Here is a 21,249-nt window from a genome sequence, read left to right as displayed (position 1 = left end):
TTCATCGGCTGAAGCCGCCATGTTCTTTAGACTGAACTGTCGCACTTCTCGTTGCGTCACACCTCAACCCACCTCAAAGCCAACGCTGATTGGACATTCGTTTGGTGAACCGCTCCAAATTTTCTTTAACGGAGAGTCTCCAGACTGATCTGCGAGTGAAACCTTGAAAGCTCGCGAGATCAGGATGGTCTCACGAGGGTAAGGGGTCACTATATTTGGGCAAAAATGGCCACTCCCAGACTCAGCGATCGTGACGAAAATTATTGTTTTCATTATTTTTTTACTTAACACTAAATTCAATAAATCACCGCTAACTTATTAGCTTTATATATAGATATTGATCTGCAAAGTTTGATGCTCTGCTGTTCATTTGCTCGAAGCGTTTTACCAAAGACAGATTTCAAAATCTTGGACAGTTCACAGCAGAATTTGCTAAACTTCTTTTACTTAATTGAGGGGCTGTTCCAACCCTAAGGCCATCACAACCGCAAGCTGGAAGTTTTTTTCTGTCGCTAAGCTGTTGATAGCAATGCTAGCATATCTAAGGTGACCAGATTTTGGTTTCCCGTAATCCCGTACGATTCTGAAATTCCCCCCGGACATTTTTTAGATATGAAAAGTAGGAAATGTCTGGGAAAAAGAGGACGTCTGGTCACCCTACCATATCAACAATCTCAATGTTTCAGTAAGTGAGTGCTTGTTGCTATGATTCGTCTTTACTCAGCAGCTTCGCTCGTTGTAAACCAACTAATCAGAGCACAGCTCGTTGAAATATTCATGATCATACCATAAAAGGAAGAAAACATGTTGTTTCATTCTAGGGCTTTTAACCAGGCTGCATTAGGGCTCATAGAACAGCTAATATGCCATTTTCAGCCCAACCAATGTTACACACCCTATTCAGAGACCTTAAGGACCAGATACCCTATAGAATCATTCTATGAGCACTTTAATTAAACACACTTATCATTTATTGAACAGTATGTAATAATTTCATATTTAAATTACTTTCAGAAGTTTCAATTCTGAATATGACCGGACTTTTCCTTTAAAGAGTTTTCAGTTTAAAGCTTAAACAATTGATTTTATTGCCCAATGAAACCAGAGAATGCAAAGATCATCGCTCTATTGTCCATCAATCGATAAGCTATGCAGCTGACTGACAGCTTTTAGGATCCTCAGTAACCTTAGACCGAGTACAGAAGGGATTGTGAAGTTGCGCTGAAGGGGGTGCGGGCCCCTGGCTTTGTGTGCGGACGGACAGTACCCCCCCTCCTCCCCTGCTAGCATTCAAACGGTACATGATCTACCCATGGCTGCTGGAGCTACGCTGACCCGTCTGACCTCCTGCGGGCCAGCTCCGTTTCTGAGGTCCTGTGTCCCGGCGTCACATGAGAACATCGGGCCACGCTGCGAGTCCGGTAACTACTGACAGAACAGAACGACTCAGGCATCTTCATTCGTCATCCACGCATTTATCATTTTTACCCAAATAGGGATATAAAACCCCCCAAAAGTTTGGTCTCTACCTTGATTATTACCGCCTGTTTCAGCACAGCTGAGCTGGCAGATGTTGTTTCTGTTATTGTTTGCATGAAGGTGCAGCAGGGGAGAAAGTTAAGAGTCCGCCGCTGCAACCTGAGCCCTTTCACTTGCTGCAGTTACACCGACTTCTGACTCCTTTGTGTCTGACAGAACTCACCGTTACAAACTGCCTCTACGCTTTGCCAGGAGATGGATTCCTCCACCTGAATCAGAACCAGGGTTCTTTTTTAAATCGACACAATATTTACATGCTAGGGAAAATAAAGAATATAAAACCTTGTATCATTCTTCCCTCTCTTCAAGGTCGGCTGTGTTTTTAAACTAGCTGGAATGAAGGTGGAAAATATAAGTTTTCAAAGGAGACGTCAAAAGCAGCCCAGGAAAAATAAGCCTTCAATAATTCAATTAAAGGGACAGAGACGAAAATGTCAATAAAACAAAATTAAAACTTTGATATCTTTACATTTTGAACTAATTTCTTTGTTGACAAGTAAAATAATGTCATTAATTTTCCTGTTTTTATGGGTAATCCAGCGATAAACTCCTGGGTTGCAGGAGAAATGTTGCCAGAGCTACGCATTCACAGTCACAACAAATTCACCTTTTTTCATATTTTAAATCTGAAATTTCCTTTTTTTTTTTTTACCAACATCCTGGATGTTTCAGTCAAGCTGTGTTTTACGCCCTCTGTGCTCCACGAGTTATGAAGTTCAACTGCAGTGAAGTTATTTTCCAGTTCAGCTGTGTGGTTAAAGGTCCTTTTTACAGCTTTTTTAGCTTCCAGAGCAGATCTGAGCAACATTTACAGTCCAGGTCCAAGACATGTTTGGCCTGTTTTAGCTAAAAGAAACTCTGGTAGAGCCTCAAAGGTTACACCATTTTCAGTTTAAAAAGAACATGTGCAGTTTTGCAACCATTTACAAAGAAATGCAATTTCTCCTTATTAGGTTGCTGGTGAAGATTCTCAGTCATCCACGTCTTAGTGATTCCAAAAAAAACAATCCACTGGACTTTGTTTACAAGTTTGTAAACTTTTTTCACCTGAGTGAAGTTGCCCCCCAACCGTCAAACGTTTGTGCTGGTTTGTGCAGCAAAAATTTTCGTTTGTGCCGGTACTAGGTTGGTTCGACTGTCTCGGTTCGGTTCGTGTGTGTTGCGTTCGGTTCATGCGCTGCTCCTTTTTCTCATAGGCGAAGCGTTTACACTCCAGAGCAGAAGGTGGCGGTACTGCGACCAAAGCCAACCACCAGTAGTAAACAAGAAGAAGAAGAAGTGAAGCAGCGTAGCCGGGTGTAGCAGAAAAAAATCAGTTGTTGTGGAGAATTGTGTGGGTATGGCGAGTGGGAAAGAACAGGAGTTGGAAGACGCGCCAGCAGCACTTTATAGGTCTGCTGTATGGGACCACTTTGCATTTAGAGTGACCTACGATGACGGCGGAAAGAAAGTTGAGGATAAAGTGCAACAGTGTGCAAGCATTGCGCAACACGTTTTGTTAATGCTAACAGCAACACGACCAACATGTCATGCTAACCCTGAAATCCCACATACTCCGTCAGCGCTCCAGACCGCCTGCACAAAGCAAAGCCTACAGCCTCCACTGAGGCTCCCGTCCGCTCCGCTCTGAGTCTCTTGGAGATCGTAGAGGGCATGCGCCAGATGATTAAATTCAAAGCAGCAAAACATGTGGAAATGATCCAGGGTTTCTGCGAATCATTAAAAATAATTACAATTCATAAATTTTTTGGGATTTTTTCATTAATGTCATTAATTATTATGGGATTTCGGGGTAACAATCAACATATACCGAATTGAAAACCGTGACCACGAAACCGTGAACCGAACCGTGGATTTTGTGAACCGTTCCACCCCTAGCCGGTACTAGGGATGCACGATATAATCGGCCCCCTATCGGTATCGGCCTGTATCGGCCTTAAAACTGAATATAGGACATCGGCCACCCCACCGATATTTAACCCGATATTTGATCAGCTTCTGAGTTTCTAAAGTCTAAAAAAAAAAATAAAAATACTACTTGTTATTCTTCATCAAAAACTTCTTTTTTACAGACTTAAAAACTTCTAAAGACGGGGGAAAAAATATTGATACATTAAAATATCACAATGTTTTCATATGCTGATATATTGCCATTTAAAAACACCATATCAATCTCTTTTACTAATGAAATATTGCTATATGTCATCGTTATGCTACGAAATCCCCCGAAAATCCACGAAATTTTGCCATATTTTTATATGTTGATATATTGACGCGGTATCGATCTATTTTACTAACAAAATATCACGAGAGTTTGTAACAGAACGATGAAATTTCACGAGATTTTGAAAGTAAAATAGATCGATACCGCGTTTTTAAAAATCAATTTGATATCAGCATATGAAAATATATTTGAGTATATTATTTTTCAAAGTGTCAGAAATGGATAACAAAACTGTTATTTTCAATGACAACTTATTTTTGTCCAGCTTTAACATCAATATCAATATCGGCTACATAAGTTTTAAAATATCGGAATATCGGATATCGACCAAAATCCCAATATCGTGCATCCCTAGCCGGTACCATTTTAAAGATATAAAGAAATATTTCTAGAGGTCATCAAAGGTCAACCAGCCCCCCCCACTTTCTTCAAATCAGACGAAATGGGTGTCAATGAACTCAGGCTTTGAACTTTGGCTTTGAAGATATTCCCCAGATTTGCGTCCCCCGGTGTGCATTTCCCCCTGACGTACCTTCTCCCACGCAAAAACAGAATTTCATTTCAAATGTAGAAATTCCGCGTTTACACTAGATTCCGCGTTAATTTGCCAATTCCGCGATTCCGTCCGCGATTTCGTGATCGCGGAAATTATAGGGCCCTACAAATTGGCTGTATTTCCTCACCAGCCTTCAGTACGCTGATCATTACCGCTTAACACCTGAATTAAAAATTTGTAAAGATCCCGTTGGTCAAAAGTGGACATTTTGAGATGAACTAAAGTGAAATAAAGTGAAATGGGCCTACCTGGAAGACACCGGAGTCCAAACACATCTCGACTCCTGGCGCTGTTGCCGCTCTGGCTCAGCATCCTCTCCTAAATGAAAAACAACATGATTAGAGTTCAGTCGCTTCAAATCCTGTTTGACTGAGAAAACTTTGGATAAAGACCAGAAGGAGCAGTAAAAACAGCAGCTCTATGTCCATTTAGACGCTAATCATCCTTTAGCACTTCAAACCTTCTACTTCTTCTCACTGAAATACTGAAAACCTCAAAGAAAGAAGCAGAAGAGGTGAAAACCTAGGAGTATATTCAAGTTAATGTTAAAAACCTGTACAAGAAAATATGAAAAATCGCATAAATTAAAGATTAAATAAAATATTAAAATGTACAGGAAGGAAATAGGCTACAGTAATAATTCATTAAAAAAATAGATAAGCGCTGATATAACAATCTGGGCCAATACTGATAACCAATATGTGCCGACATCATAAAATCCATCCCTGACAAAAAGTTATTTCATGTGTGTAATCATAAGTTTATCTATGTTGTATAATCAAACAAAGCATTTCCTCTGTCGTAATGACATTTAACACCTTTTAATCCTACTCTTTAGGGTTTTTTTTTTGTTGGTCCAAGTTTGGTCATTTTTTTTAAGGATTATTGGGAAACTTCTTTCTAAATCCACATCTGAAATTGGGCCGTCTAATCCAAGAGTCGGCATGTCCTAAGGTGTGCTTTAAACGACAGCATGATGAATGAAGAGCAGTACACAGAACAGGAAGTGCTTTTATCTTGATAAACAGGAAGTGCCTCTGAAGTCACACGGCGAGCTTCACAGAGAGAGAAGAGCATCATGGGGCGAAAGTTTATTTTGTTTGGAAAGAGGCCGAGCCCATTTCATATTAAGTTTGGTTAGAGACGCATCTGATCAGTCACCGACAAACAGCTTCCCGTATGGAGGATAAAAAAGTGCCAAAATTAAATAAATAAATACAGCATTAAATAAATAATTAAATGTGTCAATAATTAATTAAATGTGGAATTAAATAAATAAATGTGTCATTCATTCATTAAAACCACGTCACTAATATAAAGTGCCAAAATTAAATAAAAAAATACAGCGATAAACAATTAATTAAATGTGTAATTCATTAAATAAATAAGGAATTAAATATATAAATGTGTCATTAATTTAATAAAATACGTCTTCATTTTATTAAAAATCTATATATAATTATTTCAGTGTGCGTTTAATTATTTCATGGTCCTGTGTCGCAGTGCATCGAAACCATTAAAAGAATCTGTCAAACTCACCCATCAAAGTTAGGGGGCGGGGTTAAAGCGAATCGAGTATCTGTAATCGATTTGCTTCGCCTTAATGTGCAGGGTGACCAATCAGGTGTTAGATAACCGCCCCCATTGGTCATGCACAAAAAAACTCTTTAAGTTCAGATCATAATAGGCTTGAACGAAACACCAAAAAGACATTAAATCTGGGTTTTTTTGGACATGACTAAAGGGACACACCCCCATTGAGGTAGTTTAAAGTGTATTTTTCTTACAAAACTAAGGGGATAAACGGGTATTGTCTATGGGTATGCTGGTCTGACATCAGCAAGAAGCAGGGAAAGCCACACAGAGCATAAAGGCTGTAGACGATAACAGGCGGCTCATTTTCCACGAGGAATGTCCATGCGTAGATCAGACAGCTGCAGCTGATCCAGAACGCTGCTGCCCGTGTCCTCACTAGAACTAAGAAAGTAGAGCAAGTCAGCCAAGTTCTGAAATCCTTCCTCTGGTGCCCAGTATCTCAGAGAATAGATTTCAAAATACTTCTGTAAGTCTACAAATCACTGAATAGCTCCAAAATACGTTATAGTTGGCAGTGGATCAACAGCCAGACCGCTCAGGCCTACTGGATCTAATCTGCTCTGTAGAACCAGAACCAAACATAGAGAAGCAGCTTCTTTTGCTCTGCTAATCTGGAAAACACTGCAGGGAAACAACAGCTGGGCTGCTGCCATTAACACATCAGTATTTAGTCCTGTTTTTCTCCTAGACATAACTATGGGGTCCGAATTTGTCCGCTCAACTGTTTCTGTCCTAGCAACCTGTGGGGGTTAATTTTACTCTCACCTTTTCTAAAAATAGAAATTATTCATAGACTCCTACATATATCCCTGCTGAATGCCTGTTTCTGTCTCCTAAAGGAGGAGGAGGTGATAGGAAGAGGAACAAGGGTCAGTTTCCCCCTCCTTGGTTATCTTATGCAAAACATTACCTACTGTCAATCATGTGCAATATTAATTTCTCTCACTGTGCAATAACACATTCTAACAACTGTGTAGCCTGCTAAATTTTCACTTATTTATGTGGTCAGTACAGTTCTGCAGTGTAAGTGCAAAAACCCAATGCAACTACTATGTAGTCTTCCATTAGCTCTCTGCTGTACAGATATCTTTACATCTAAGGGAAACATATTTCAGGACATTACAACTTTTTTCTTATGAATGCTTTTTTGGTACTATATAGACTCTTTTTATATCGCCTGTCTTATTTTTTTTTTTTAATCTTTAATGGCAATTTACTTTAAAGGCTTACTATGCAACATTTTTCAGTTAATTAATGTGTTCCATAACGTTTCGGATGATTAAATGAGTCATTTCAGGTCGAACAAAGGTTTTCTCGGCCGCCCTGGTGGTCTGTAGGGGAAATACCGTACTTGCAATTGCAGGAGCCCTCGGCCCGCACCCGCAGGCTCAGAAGTTCTCGCGAGAGTCGGTTTTGCTTTACGGCGAGAACTGCTACACGCCCCCAGTGAAAGGCATGCTCGTTGCTAGCGCAGTGGCGATATTTGTGCAGTTATCATGGCGGAACCAGTGAGAATTATCAAACTCGAAAATTGGAACAAAATAGTCACCTACCGCAGTATACATGGTGATTCGTTGCATTCGCCTGTCTGCTAAGCTCAAAACAACCACGCTTGGCTTTGACGGAGAAAGCAGGAGACCAGCTGAGAATATTTACGACAGTGCACTTTTAGTTTCGCCCTCTGGGGGGAGCCTCGCTGGAAAATCAACACCGGTTGCATAGTATACCTTTAACTCTTTGTAGTCTATATAAGCTATTGGATCCAGAATTTCCCTAAAGTGGTAATCCCAAGGGATAAATAAAGTTGAGTCCAAGTCTAAATCTTACACTCACCGGCCACTTTATTAGGTACCCATGTTAGTAACGGGTTGGACCCCCTTTTGCCTTCAGAACTGCCTCAATTCTTCGTGGCATAGATTCAACAAGGTGCTGGAAGCATTCCTCAGGGAGTTTGGTCCATATTGACATGATGGCATCACACAGTTGACGCAGATTTGTCGGCTGCACATCCATGATGCGAATCTCCCGTTCCACCACATTGAGATCTGGTGACTGTGGAGGCCATTTGAGTACAGTGAACTCATTGTCATGTTCAAGAAACCAGTCTGAGATGATTCCAGCTTTATGACATGGCGCATTATCCTGCTGAAAGTAGCCATCAGAAGTTGGGTACATTGTGGTCATAAAGGGATGGACATGGTCAGCAACAATACTCAGGTAGGCTGTGGCGTTGCAACGATGCTCAATTGGTACCAAGGGGCCCAAAGAGTGCCAAGAAAATATTCCCCACACCATGATACCACCACCACCAGCCTGAACCGTTGATACAAGGCAGGATGGATCCATGCTTTCATGTTGTAGACGCCAAATTCTGACCCTACCATCCGAATGTCGCAGCAGAAATCGAGACTCATCAGACCAGGCAACGTTTTTCCAATCTTCTATTGTCCAATTTCGATTAGCTTGTGCAAATTGTAGCCTCAGTTTCCTGTTCTTAGCTGAAAGGAGTGGCACCCGGTGTGGTCTTCTGCTGCTGTAGCCCATCTGCCTCAAAGGTCAACGTACTGTGCGTTCAGAGATGCTCTTCTGCCCACCTTGGTTGTAACGGGTGGTTATTTGAGTCACTGTTGCCCTTCTATCAGCTCGAACCAGTCTGGCCATTCTCCTCTGACCTCTGGCATCAACAAGGCATTTCTGCCCACAGAACTGCCGCTCACTGGATGTTTTTTTCTTTTTCGGACCATTCTCTGTAAACCCTAGAGATGGTTGTGCGTGAAAATCCCAGTAGATCAGCAGTTTCTGAAATACTCAGACCAGCCCTTCTGGCACCAACAGTCATGCCACGTTCAAAGTCACTCAAATCACCTTTCTTCCCCATACTGATGCTCTGTTTGAACTGCAGGAGATTGTCTTGACCATGTCTACATGCCTAAATGCACTGAGTTGCCGCCATGTGATTGGCTGCTTAGAAATTAATTGTTAACGAGCAGTTGGACAGGTGTACCTAATAAAGTGGCCGGTGAGTGTAGATATCGACTGTCTCTACCTGCTCATCCGCTCATCTGCCTGGATGCAGGTAGCTGGTTTTCCCTAGAAAACATTTAAACAATCTGTTTGGATGATCAGATTGAATTTTCTCTGTAAAATGCCTTGAGATGACACTTCATGTGAATTGGCACTATATAAATAAACTGAATTATTTAATTACATCTAAGCCACCGCATACAGGTGCTGGTCATAAAATTAGAATATCATGAAAAAGTAGATTGATTTCAGTAATTCCATTTAAAAAGTGAAACTTGTATATTATATTCATACATTACATACAAACTCATATATTTCAGATGTTTATTTTGTTTAATTTTGATGATTACAAATGACAACAAATGAAAATCTCAAATTCATCATATCAGAAAATTAGAATATTACTGAAGACCAATAAAAACAAAGGATTTATAGAAATGTTGGCCAACTGAAAAGTATGAACATGAAAAGTATGAGCATGTACAGCACTCAGTATTTAGTTGGGCCTCCTTTGGCCTGTATTACTGCAGCAATGCGGCGTGGCATGGAGTCGATCAGTCTGTGGCACTGCTCAGGTGTTATGATAGCCCAGGTTGCTCTAATAGTGGCTTTTAGCTCTTCTGAATTGTTGGGTCTGGTGTATTGCATCTTCTTATTCACAATACCCCATAGATTTTCTATGGGGTTAAGGTCAGGAGAGTTTGCTGGCCAATTAAGAACAGGGATACCATGGTCCTTCAACCAGGTACTGGTAGCTTTGGCACTGTGTGCAGGTGCCAAGTCCTGTTGGAAAATGAAATCTGCATCTCCAAAAAGTTGGTCAGCTGCAGGAAGCATGAAGTGCTCTAAAACTTCCTGGTATGTGGCTGCGTTGACCCTGGACCTCAGAAAACACAATGGACCAACACCAGCAGATGACATGGCACCCCAAACCATCACTGACTGTGGAAACTTTACACTGGACTTCAAGCAATGTGGATGAAGTGCCTCTCTTCTTTTCCTCCAGACTCTGGGACCTTGATTTCCAAAGGAAATGCAAAATTTACTTTCATCAGAGAACATGACTTTGGACCACTCACCAGCAGTCCAGTCCTGTTTCTCTTTAGACGCTTCTGACGCTGTCTGTGGTTCAAGAGTGGCTTGACACAAGGAATGCGACAGCAGAAACCCATGTCTTTCATACGTCTGTGTGTGGTGGTTCTTGAAGCACTCACTCCAGCTGCAGTCCACTCTTTGTGAATCTCCCCCACATTTTTGAATGGGTTTTGTTTCACAATCCTCTCCAGGGTGCGGTTATCTCTCTTGCTTGTACACTTTTTTCGACCACATCTTTTCCTTCCCTTCGCCTCTCTATTAATGTGCTTGGACACTGAGCTCTGTGAACAGCCAGCCTCTTTAGCGATGACCTTTTGTGTCTTGCCCTCCTTGTGCAAGGTGTCGATGGTCGTCTTTTGGACTACTGTCAAGTCAGCAGTCTTCCCCATGATTGTGTAGCCTATAGAACTAGACTGAAAGACCATTTAAAGGCTTTTGCAGGTGGTTTGAGTTAATTAGCTGATTAGAGTGTGGCACCAGGGGCCATCAATTTTGAACCTTTTCACAATATTCTAATTTCCTGATATGATGAATTTGAGATTTTCATTTGTTGTCATTTGTAATCATCAAAATTAAACAAAATAAACATCTGAAATATATGAGTTTGTATGTAATGTATGAATATAATATACAAGTTTCACTTTTTAAATGGAATTACTGAAATCAATCTACTTTTTCATGATATTCTAATTTTATGACCAGCACCTGTAGATTTTCTTTTTTTTTTTTCTATACACATCTTTCCTTACATTAAATACTTCTTTTTTAAGCAGGTTTTTAAAAGAAAAATGTTCCTCATTTCATACATTATTCATGTAGTCGGTCATTTTCGAGCTTTTGAACCCGGCTTTCTTCTTTTGTTTTTTCTCTAACTAAAGCTACAGACGTCTTAAATGGATTCATCGTGATGCATAAGTGTAGGCTAAACTCATAGGAGGAAGGTCACAGCTGGACTCGTCACAGTGGACTCATTTATAGAAAAAGGAAAACAGATTCTCAATTTCCATGCCGTTTTTCCTGTTTTTTCCGGCTCTCCCTTCCTGGTTGTTCTTAAGTCTCAGGAAGTCGTAAAACGGAAGCCGAAGAGCCTTTTCCTAAGCAGCCTAAGAACGAACTGGCACATATGCTTTCACTTAGGTTTACATTTATCAGCCTGAAAAACCATAACAAGCTAGGAGGGGTGCAATTTGATAGGGTGGGGTGATTATACAGGTGGTGCTGAAGGTCTGAAATAGAACTGGGAGAGAGAAGGAGAGAGTCTGAGCTCCGATCCAACAAAACAAAAGAATTTAGAGCCTCAGCAGTTCTTGCTGAGCTCGACCCGCCCATGAAACAATTTATTAAACACACCGCCTTCATTATAAGACACAAGCAAGTCTTTGAGTCAGCAAGGATGTGTGAACGATAACAATGAATCCACTCAGTCGGCAGCGTTATGCTGACCGTTCTGCAGGGTGGTGACGTCTGCTAGCAGCCTGCTGTTAAACTAAACACTGAAGCTCCCTGTTGGAAAAGAAACGTTTGACACAGAAGACCGAGAGTCTCAGGGAAAAAGAAATGCAACACATAGATTTAAAAATCCAATTTGAAACAGAAAATGAGAATCAATTTTATCAAACTTTTATTAAAGACGGCAAAAAGAAAAAAAATTCTTCATCTTTGGATTTGAAAATGCTAGTTGAAAAAGAAACAATTTGTTTGAATCTGTATTTTTTAAAATCTCCATTTAGAAATGAGATTTGAAAATGCATTTACCGTAATTTTCGGACTATAAGCCGCGACTTTTTCCCCATTTTTCGACCTTGCCGCTTATATAACACAATGCGGCTTATCTATGGACTTCTACAGCTCCGCATATACATCTGGAAACCTTCTGTTGAAGTAATTTTGGGAAGGGGCTGGTTATACTGGTTAGCTGATTGGCCTATGTTGGTGATAGACGGGCCAAATAAACCAATCAGATCAACGAAGCATATGACGTACTAACAGAGCGACGACGAAGAGGAGCCAATTGATAGATCAAACTCTTGCCGAAACCAGTCAGGAGAAGAGCAAAAACATCTTTTCCTCTGAGAAAAGCCTCCAGAGCAGTGTTTTGCTCTTCTTTCAGTGAAGAAATACTCTGTAATTCCGATAAAACTTGCTCGATAGCCACGCTAACGCTAGTTTCATCGGCTGAAGCCGCCATGTTCTTTAGACTGAACTGTCGCGCTTCTCGTTGCGTCACACCTCAACCCGCCTCGAAGCCAACGCTGATTGGACGTTAGTTTGGTGAACGACTCCAAATTTTCTTTAACGGAGAGTCTCCAGACTGATCTGCGAGTGAAACCTTGAAAGCTCGCGAGATCAGGATGGTCTCACGAGGCTAAACGGCCACTAGGGTAATACCTAGATCTATGGATTTTACCATCCATCATGTTGACGTCACATTTGCGGGGGAATGCGGAGGCCGTCTGGAAGCAGACTTCTACCGCGAGTGGTACGAGACCGAACGACAGCGAGATAGACGGATATTAAACATAAAAAACCCTGCGGCTTATAGTCCGGTGCGGCTTGTATATGTACAAATCATGCAATTTAGCTTCTGCGGCTTATATTCAGGTGCGGCTAATAGTCCGAAAATTACGGTACTGTGAAATTAACAAACATCTTTATGGCTGCACGGTGGAGCAGTTCGTAGTGGTGCTTTGCAGCAAGACTGTCCTGGGCTCGATTCCCAGCCCAGGGTCTTGGTATGATCTCCACCTGCATGTGTGGGTTCTCTCAGGGTACTCCGGCTTCCTCCCAGTCCAAAGCAATGACTGCAGTGCAGAAGTAGCCATTCAAAATTTCCCCACTTTCCTTGATGGGCCCTAGTTTGCTCACCTACAATTCCTTTTTTAAACATCTATCTTTGTACTAAAATATTCTGTCATGATTTGTGGACATTAAAATCTAGAGAGAAGCATCGTCTCCTGGTCAGACCCTGTAATTCAGTGAAAGGGTGGAGTCAGAGTAAAAAATATGCAAGCCCAGGAGAGGGCCAGTGGCTGGAATTGGGCTGCCATTTGGTTGCCGTTTGACCAGGAAGGGCCTTTTTGAATGGCTACTACTGTAGGTTTTAAATGGTGTTTCTACATTGTTCTTAAAGGAATAGTACACCCAAAACATGATTAGCCTTCATTTTCTACTCACCCCCATGCTGAACAACACTGGAGTACTTTTTTGATATCTCAAATGCATCTGGAGATCTGGGAGGCTTCTTGCTGTCTGCTGACATTCAAATAATGGAGGTCTATGGCGCCCGAGGCAGAAAGGTCCATAAAAGTCCACAAAAAACGTGTCAATATTCCTCCATACTGCTCGTCCAATGTATTCCAAGTGTCCTGAGTGGGTAGCATCCAGAATTTACTCGAAACGAAGTCATTTAGAATGTTTTTAGAGCATAAACAGTAGTGTATAGGATTTCCTGAAAGCGCGCACCTGCGCGTTCACGAGGCTACGGAAGCCGGCAGACCAAACCAGATGAAAGTGCGCATTCAGCGTCTGCTCTGCCAATAATGCAAGCGTAGAAGAAGAAATGTGCTGTTTACCTGTGCAAAGAAAGAAACAACGAAAGAAAAATGTCTGAGGACTTCAGTGTTGAGGAAGAGCATGAGTTCTTTGCCGAGCTGAATGCGCACTTTCATCTGGTTTGGTCTGCCGCGGTTTCCGTAGACTCGTGAACGTGCTTTCAGGAAATCCTATACACTACTGTTTATGCTCTAAAAAACATTCTAAATGACTTCGTTTCGAGTAAATTCTGGATGCTACCCACTCAGGACACTTGGAATACATTGGACGAGCAGTATGGAGGAATATTGACACGTTTTTTGTTGACTTTTATGGACCTTTCTGCCTCGGGCGCTGGGCACCTCCATTATTTGAATGTCAGCAGACAGCAAGAAGCCTCCCAGATCTCCAGATGCATTTGAGATATCAAAAAAGTACTCCAGAGTGTTGTTCAGCATGGGGGTGAGTAGAAAATGTAGGCTAATCATGTTTTGGGTGTACTATTCCTTAAGGCTGATTTATACTCCGAAACTAGGCCTTCTGCATAGGTGTAGCAGTGAACAAATAGACGTCCCCGCCTCCTCCGCAGACGCTCTACTGCACCTCTCCCAAATAGTAGGTGACTCTAGACAGTGCCGCAGACAGGAGGCCGGCTTGTTTTGTTTTTATGACCGCAATTGCGGAAAACAACTCGTGAAGTTGGACCAGCTAGAAGAGCGAGGTGCGCGAGAACGCTGGGACCTCCGCAAATCCATCTGGCGGAGTCAGGTTAACCTGCCACAGTGACCCTGACGGTATAACAGAGGATGGATCGATTGTTGTATTTTTATTCATAACCGCTTGATTTCTCTGAAAGTACTGAGAGCTTCTGTTTCCTAAACCAAAAAATTTAAAGCATAGAAAATGTATTATTTTCAACTATTGAATGAACAACTTTACCCTTAATCGTTTTAACAAAGTCAGGTCCAACTAGTTTCTAAGACGTTACCAAACTTGTTAGTGAACTTAAAATCTTCTGGATGGAAAAAACTATAAAAAAAAACAAAAAAGTTTTTTATTACAAGGCAGCACAATAAAATTCTACTTCATTGTTCCTTTTTCTCCCGGCGAGGCTTTAGCATGCCAACCCACACCCAAAACAAACCCACAGCTGAATTCCTCTGGTTCTTTTAAGTGGATCCAAAGCCATTCTTCTCTTGTTTTGATGTTTTGCAGCCGGGTTAGACTTAATCAGCTCTCTAAAAATTGTGACGCGAGTGACCGCTGCAGCTAAACTGTGTGATAATGTCTGAGGAAAATGACACCGTCATCAAAAGGTTTTCTTCCACAATCCTTCAGAGTTAGAGAAACGGCCATGAGGTGACGCCTCGGCATGAAGCAAACAGTGCAGTGGTCAGACAGATGCTGCCCGAAGTCTCTGAGTCATAAAACTCTCAAATCTATATTCCTGAGGTTGTTTTTCTCCCCCCACAACTCTTCACTTTTACAATGACTGGCTTCTGAGCTGCTATTATATGCCTCCTACTGCTGCCTCCTCCTCCTCCTCCAACACGCTGCCCCAGTTCTGTGCTGCTCGCTTCCCTTCATTCATTCTCAGGGACAGAAGCCAAGCCTGACTGCAGTTTCCATTCCTCATGCTACTGCAGACACTCTGCTGTTCCTGGCTCTGGGAGGAACACATTTCTGTGCCTAAAAAAAACCTTCTAAGACAAAAAATACATCTTTCACCACTTTCTTGGAAAAAAGCTTCAAGAAAGGTCAGAATATTCAATGACAGGTCAGTTAGAAAAGGCAGCCGTGAGGATTTAAAGGAATAGTACACCCAAAACATGATTAGCCCTCATTTTCTACTCATCCCTATGCTGAACAATACTCTGGAGTACTTTTTTGATATCTCAAATGCATCTGGAGATCTGGGAGGCTTCTTGTTGTCTGCTGACATTCAAATAATGGAGGTCGACGGCGCCCGAGGCAGAAAGGTCAATAAAAGTCCACAAAAAACGTGTCAATATTCCTCCATACTGCTTGTCCAATGTATTCCAAGTGTCCTGAGTGGGTAGCGTCCAGAATTTACTCGAAACGAAGTCATTTAGAATGTTTTTTAGAGCATAAACAGTAGTGTATAGGATTTCCTAAAAGCGAGTTCACGAATCTACGGAAACCGCGGCAGACCAAACCAGACGAAAGTGCGCAATCAGCTCGGCAAAGAACTCATGCTCTTCCTCAACACTGAAGTCCTCAGACATTTTTCTTTTGTCGTTTCTTTCTTTGCAAAGGTAAACAGCACATTTCTTCTTCTATGCTTGCATTATCGGCAGAGCAGACGCTGAATGCGCACTTTCGTCTGGTTTGGTCTGCCGCGGTTTCCGTAGACTCGTGAACGCGCTTTTAGGAAATCCTATACACTACTGTTTATGCTCTCAAAACATTCTAAATGACTTTGTTTCGAGTAAATTATGGAAGCTACCCACTCAGGACACTTGGAACACATTGGACGAGCAGTATGGAAGAATATTGAGACGTTTTTTGTGGACTTTTATGGACCTTTCTGCCTCGGGCGCCATAGACCTCCATTATTTGAATGTCAGCAGACAGCAAGAATCCTCCCAGATCTCCAGATGCATTTGAGATATCAAAAAAGTACTCCAGTGTTGTTCAGCATGGGGATGAGTAGAAAATGAAGGCTAATCATGTTTTGGGTGTACTTTTCCTTTAAGGACGGAGGGAGAAAGCGTTTAGAAAGGAACTGGGCAGCAGCCTCTGAACATCTAACGTCTTTATTACTATTTTATGTTGCTCAATCATCCAATTATCTTAGATTTAAATGTTAAAATTGGACCCGTTCAGTTCATTTTTTAATTCCCCAACTGGAACTACTCTGAATAGAAACATATTCTAGAGCCGAATGTAAGCCTGAGTTTCAATCAGGGATGCACTGTTTCACATTTTCTCACTTAAACAGTGTGAAATGGAAGAAAATCGGATCGCAGATTTAAATTCAATTTTTGTTAATTTACTTGAGCAGCTACTGATGACCCAACATCAAATATTTTCATGCATAAAAAAGTCCAGAGAGTAAAAACAAGAACAAATCTGTCTGGAACAGAAGCAGCAGCAGGTTTTCTAGAAGAGATGTAATTGTTGCTTTGCCGTACAGCAAAAGAAAACCACAAATTGCAGATAAACCTCTTTTATATGGTAGATCTTTAAGGCCAAGATTAAATTTTCAGTCTCCTGCTATTTCAAAGCATTTTTAGTTTTATGCATAGTTTCATGCCTAATAAAGACAAAGATATTTTCAACTAAAGGAGGGTCTGTATGTCCTATTTTGATATCCCCTCACTCAGACATCAGATTAATAAACCCCAAATATATATAAAAAAAAGATAAAATTCGCTTTTCCAGCAGTGAACAGCGTGTTTGGTTGGTCGTCACCAAACAACAGATCAACACACCTTCTGAGGTTTAGAGGAGCTCTTAGTAGAGCCCAGTTTGAGCTGAAGCAGCTTCATCCAGCTGTGGTTTTGGCAGCAGAGGCGGTATTTGGCTGCTAAGGGAGCGGTTGTCTGTAACCGCATAGAACTGGCATCTTCTTATCGGGCCGTAATCTTCAGCCACTCTGATGATCCATCATCTGGCTGTTCTGCTTCTGCTGAGCTTTGTTCTGTTTGCCTTTCAAGCTCTCTGCATCAAAGCTGTATGGGAGACGCCAACGGAGTGAGCTCCAGGGAGAGGTGCGGCCAAAATATGCCCACTACCTTCTCAGAAGAAGGCTTGGCCGTCGGTACGTAGCTTTGAAGGATCCTGCAGATTCTCTACTTCAAAAAGGACCACATGTTAAATTTCATTGGGATTTGTGAGATTGTAGAGGGAAACCGAAGTTATATCAGATTTGAGCAAGGAGTAGTTTAACCAACACCTCAAACCTTTCAAGTATCTTTTATATGCTGCAGAAACTGAGAAAAGTCGACCCAAAACCCCAAGATCCTGGGGGCCCCATAAAACTCTGTTTACATGTATGGTTAAAACAACTATTCCTTATTTGTGCACAGTAATTATCTTTTTGATAAAAATCCTAAAATGCCATCAGAAGCCCATTCAGTGTCCACCATATTGGATCAGTACATTTGCTGCACATGTTCAGAAAGGTCCAAACAGACAGCAGCAAACCGTTTGAAAACAAACAATGCAAAGAGCAGTGTTGCCAATTTAGCGCTTTAGTCGCTTTATTTAGCCACTTTTCAGACCCCTCTAGCACTTTGATTTCTAAAAAGCTCCTAGCGCCTTTTTTCTGCTACTGGAGACTTTGTAACCTGACTCCGCCAGATGGATTTGCTCCGCATATCCATCTGGAAACCTTCCGTTGAAGTAATTTTGGGAAGGGGCGAAAATACTGGTTAGCTGATTGGCCTATGTTGGTGATAGACGGGCCAAATAAACCAATCAGATCAACGAAGCATATGACGTACTAACAGAGCGACGGCGAAGAGGAGCCAATTGATAGATCAAACTCTTGCCGAAACCAGTCGGGAGAAGAGCAAAAACATCTTTTCCTCTGAGAAAAGCCTCCAGAGCAGTGTTTTGCTCTTCTTTCAGTGAAGAAATTCTCTGTAATCCCGATAAAACTTGCTCGATAGCCACGCTAACGCTAGTTTCATCGGCTGAAGCCGCCATGTTCTTTAGACTGAACTGTCAAGGTTCTCGTTGCGTCACACCTCAACCAGCCTCAAAGCCAACGCTGATTAGACGTTCGTTTGGCGAACAGCTCCAAATTTTCTTTAACGGAGAGTCTCCAGACTGATTAGCGAGTGAAGTTTTGAAAGCTCGCGAGATCAGGATGGTCTCACGCGGCTAGAACCAGGCCAGAACCAAATAAGGCAACATGCCCGAATTGACGTCAACTTGGGGCTTTATTTGAATTCGCCCGTTTTATGGTGGAAGTTTAGAATTGATAGATTTGCAAAGAAAGGAGGTGTTGATGGGGTTTGAACTTCTCTGTATGTCCATTTCACCCACTGAACTATTGTTATTCATCTATGACAATGGAAACTCGGTTTTGCATTCTATGACCCTTCCCTAAAATTTCAAAAGATATCCACTGGACTTGGTTTCCAAGATTTGAAGATGTTTCGCCACCTTTCCAGGAAGCTTTCTCAATTCAAATGTCTGGATCTGCAGTGAGTTTGAGTCTGATATAGACAAAGCCTTGTATCGCTTGGAAACATGCAAATGGTAACCGATGACCGGTAAGCAAGGGTCCCAAATTTCCTATGACCTGGATGACTGAGAACCTTCATCAGCACATTCTATGACCCCTTTAGAAATTTCTGTGCTTCTATAACGAGTCTGTTTTATGTGTTGTCTTCTTAATTCAGAGGGCCCCCTGCCTGTTTTTTACCAAAGGTCCCAAATTTCCTAAATCCGCCCCTGCCAATGTCACCCTCATTCATGTCAGTGAAACAAACCTTTAGGCTAAAGTTTCCACTTATTAGCAAACTATGTGTAAAGTATATAGGAGTGAAAAGAAAAGAATAAAACACATTTTGATTTTGATTGGCATGAAGATATAATTTAGGGACCAGTTGTTGTTTCTTCAAATCAAAATGAGGTTAAAGTGGAAAATATTAAAAGCAAAAAAAAAAAACATTTGATCCAGGAGGAGCCCAGATTTAGATTCTGTTTCACCGCAGGCTTATGAAAGTAAAACAAAAGAGTGTGTGGGTGGCCTCTGCATATAATCTACTCCCCCCCCCCCCCCCCCCCCCCCCCCCACCACGCTGTATCACCATATCTCTGGCTAAGCTACCACCCCTTACTACTAAAACTGCTTCTGAGCATCTCATTCTGAGCACTCTGAAGTCCTGACCTATCCAGCCCCCCGTCTCCACGACGACAGCCAGATGTTGTGCAGAGCGTGCCCCCCCCCCTCTCCACCACCGCTTCACATGCACGCCTCGCCTTGAGGGGGAGAGCAAAGGGGAGAGCATCTGTTCCCGTTTCCCTTCGCGGCTGCAGAAAATATCCAAGGAGAGACACAAAGCCAGGCTGCACAAAGACGCAGCCAAGAAACAGGAAACTCCAAAAGCCTCGGCGGGTCTCTGCGCTTTCCAACTAACCAATACATCAAACCCATGTTTATCCAGCCGGGTGTGCAGAACAGGACACACCTGGAACGCTCCCCGAACCTTTTCAAAGTGCTTCATTGAAATTCCAGAACGGCTCCTCCGAATTGTTGCGCTCAGCTCTCCAGGTGATGAATCACGGCCTACAGTTTCATCCCATCCTGCTGAGAGACGTGATTAAGATTCCCAAAGCCCCATTTTCTGGATTGTAATTAGCTTCCTAAGCAGTTAGTCTTGTTATGGATCCCTTCTGTCAATATGCAAGCCTCTCATCTTCAAACTAAGGAAGCAGTCGAGTAAATAACGTGCACAGAATTCCTTAGAACTAAAAATTATTACATGTCTGATTTATCTACTTGAGGATCTTTAACACCTAATAAAAATTTTTCCCAAGTCAGTTTATATTCTTATCAATAAAATATAATGCTTTTATCTAGTGTTGCACCGATGCCATTTTTTGGCAATGATACCGAAACCCGGCTGTGGCATATCGGCCGATACCGATACAGTCCAGGGTTCCTACAGCATGAGGCAAGTTAAATTCAAGACTTTTTAAGACTTTTTAATGCCACTTGAAATAAAAATTTAAGACCAAATTCACACAAGAAAAACCTGCTTGCGACAACTTAACCCAAAGGTTTATTATAACATAAACCACTGCACTAATGTTTCATATTTTGAAAAGCTTCCCATACAGGAAGAAAACTAAAAACACACAAATGACAGATATATTTTAACAATTATTTAACTGAATTCACAAACTTTGTTTTAGCAGGGAACAAAACAAATCAGTTTTAAAGCCACAACATAACCAGTGCTAAGTCTTTTTGCAGCTATTTTTCTTTGTTTCGTTTTCTTAGTATGTTTGATTTGGTGATAAGTGGAGGCGTTGCAGAGACAAGGGTGGAACTAAACTGAGAAATACTGGCTGTTTCTCTGTAACTCCATTTTGACGCTTTGTGTTTCGCGCTTCGCATGTGCGACTCCACTGCCTTAATTCCCATCGTTCTGAGCTTGAATGACTTCTTGCACAAAATCCACTGAGCCTCATGTATGTTCCCTGGTTTTAGCCATGGAGGAAACTCTTGGCTGGAGACAATTCTGGTTACATTTACACTTGCTCATATTTTCCAGACAAAAAGTTAAAGCTGCAGTCTGTAACATTGAGAAGAGAACAGACTTCGACTGAAAATTTGAAGAAAAACAGGTTTCATGCCACTCCCCCACCCTCCCTGCTTCACTCATGCCCCACCTCCAAGCTCCACCCCTCTCACAGCATCTGCGCGGCTACCGCATGCGAGCAGAAGCGTCCAAGCAGCGTACGCGGCATGGAGTGTGAACCGGTAAGAACGATAACACTCACCTCCAAGCAGCTAGATATAAGATGCTGGTTATACCGAAGTTTGCCGTGTGAGCAGTTGTCGGCAGGGGCAGTAAGGGCAGTTTCTCTTTCGCTGGTGGCTGTCGCTCCGCCATGACTTCCACGCGCGTCCTCCTGACTGCAGCAGCCAAGCGGCAGCAGCAGGTTAAGCGGTGAGAGGGGGTGGGGGGGGCGGGATTCA

General features: G+C 42.0%; 1 protein-coding gene across 2 annotated transcripts in view; it reads right to left on the bottom strand.

Moving 5' to 3' along the window:
• The window catches only part of mtmr11 (myotubularin related protein 11), a 92,893-nt gene that overhangs the window by 59,852 nt on the left and 11,792 nt on the right, over positions 1–21,249 (bottom strand). For both annotated transcript variants that reach the window (XM_038305330.1, XM_038305329.1), the window contains exon 2: positions 4,568–4,637. In XM_038305330.1, coding sequence (XP_038161258.1) covers positions 4,568–4,631 — 64 coding nt within the window. In that variant the 5' untranslated portion in view covers positions 4,632–4,637. The remainder of the gene's footprint in view (positions 1–4,567; positions 4,638–21,249) is intronic.

Source organism: Cyprinodon tularosa, unplaced genomic scaffold, assembly GCF_016077235.1.
Source record: "Cyprinodon tularosa strain WSP-4 unplaced genomic scaffold, ASM1607723v1 ctg556, whole genome shotgun sequence".
In the NCBI taxonomy this organism is placed as follows: Eukaryota; Metazoa; Chordata; class Actinopteri; order Cyprinodontiformes; family Cyprinodontidae; genus Cyprinodon; species Cyprinodon tularosa.
The sequence above is the reverse complement of the archived record's forward strand: the minus strand, read 5'-3'. Positions and strand labels throughout refer to the sequence as shown.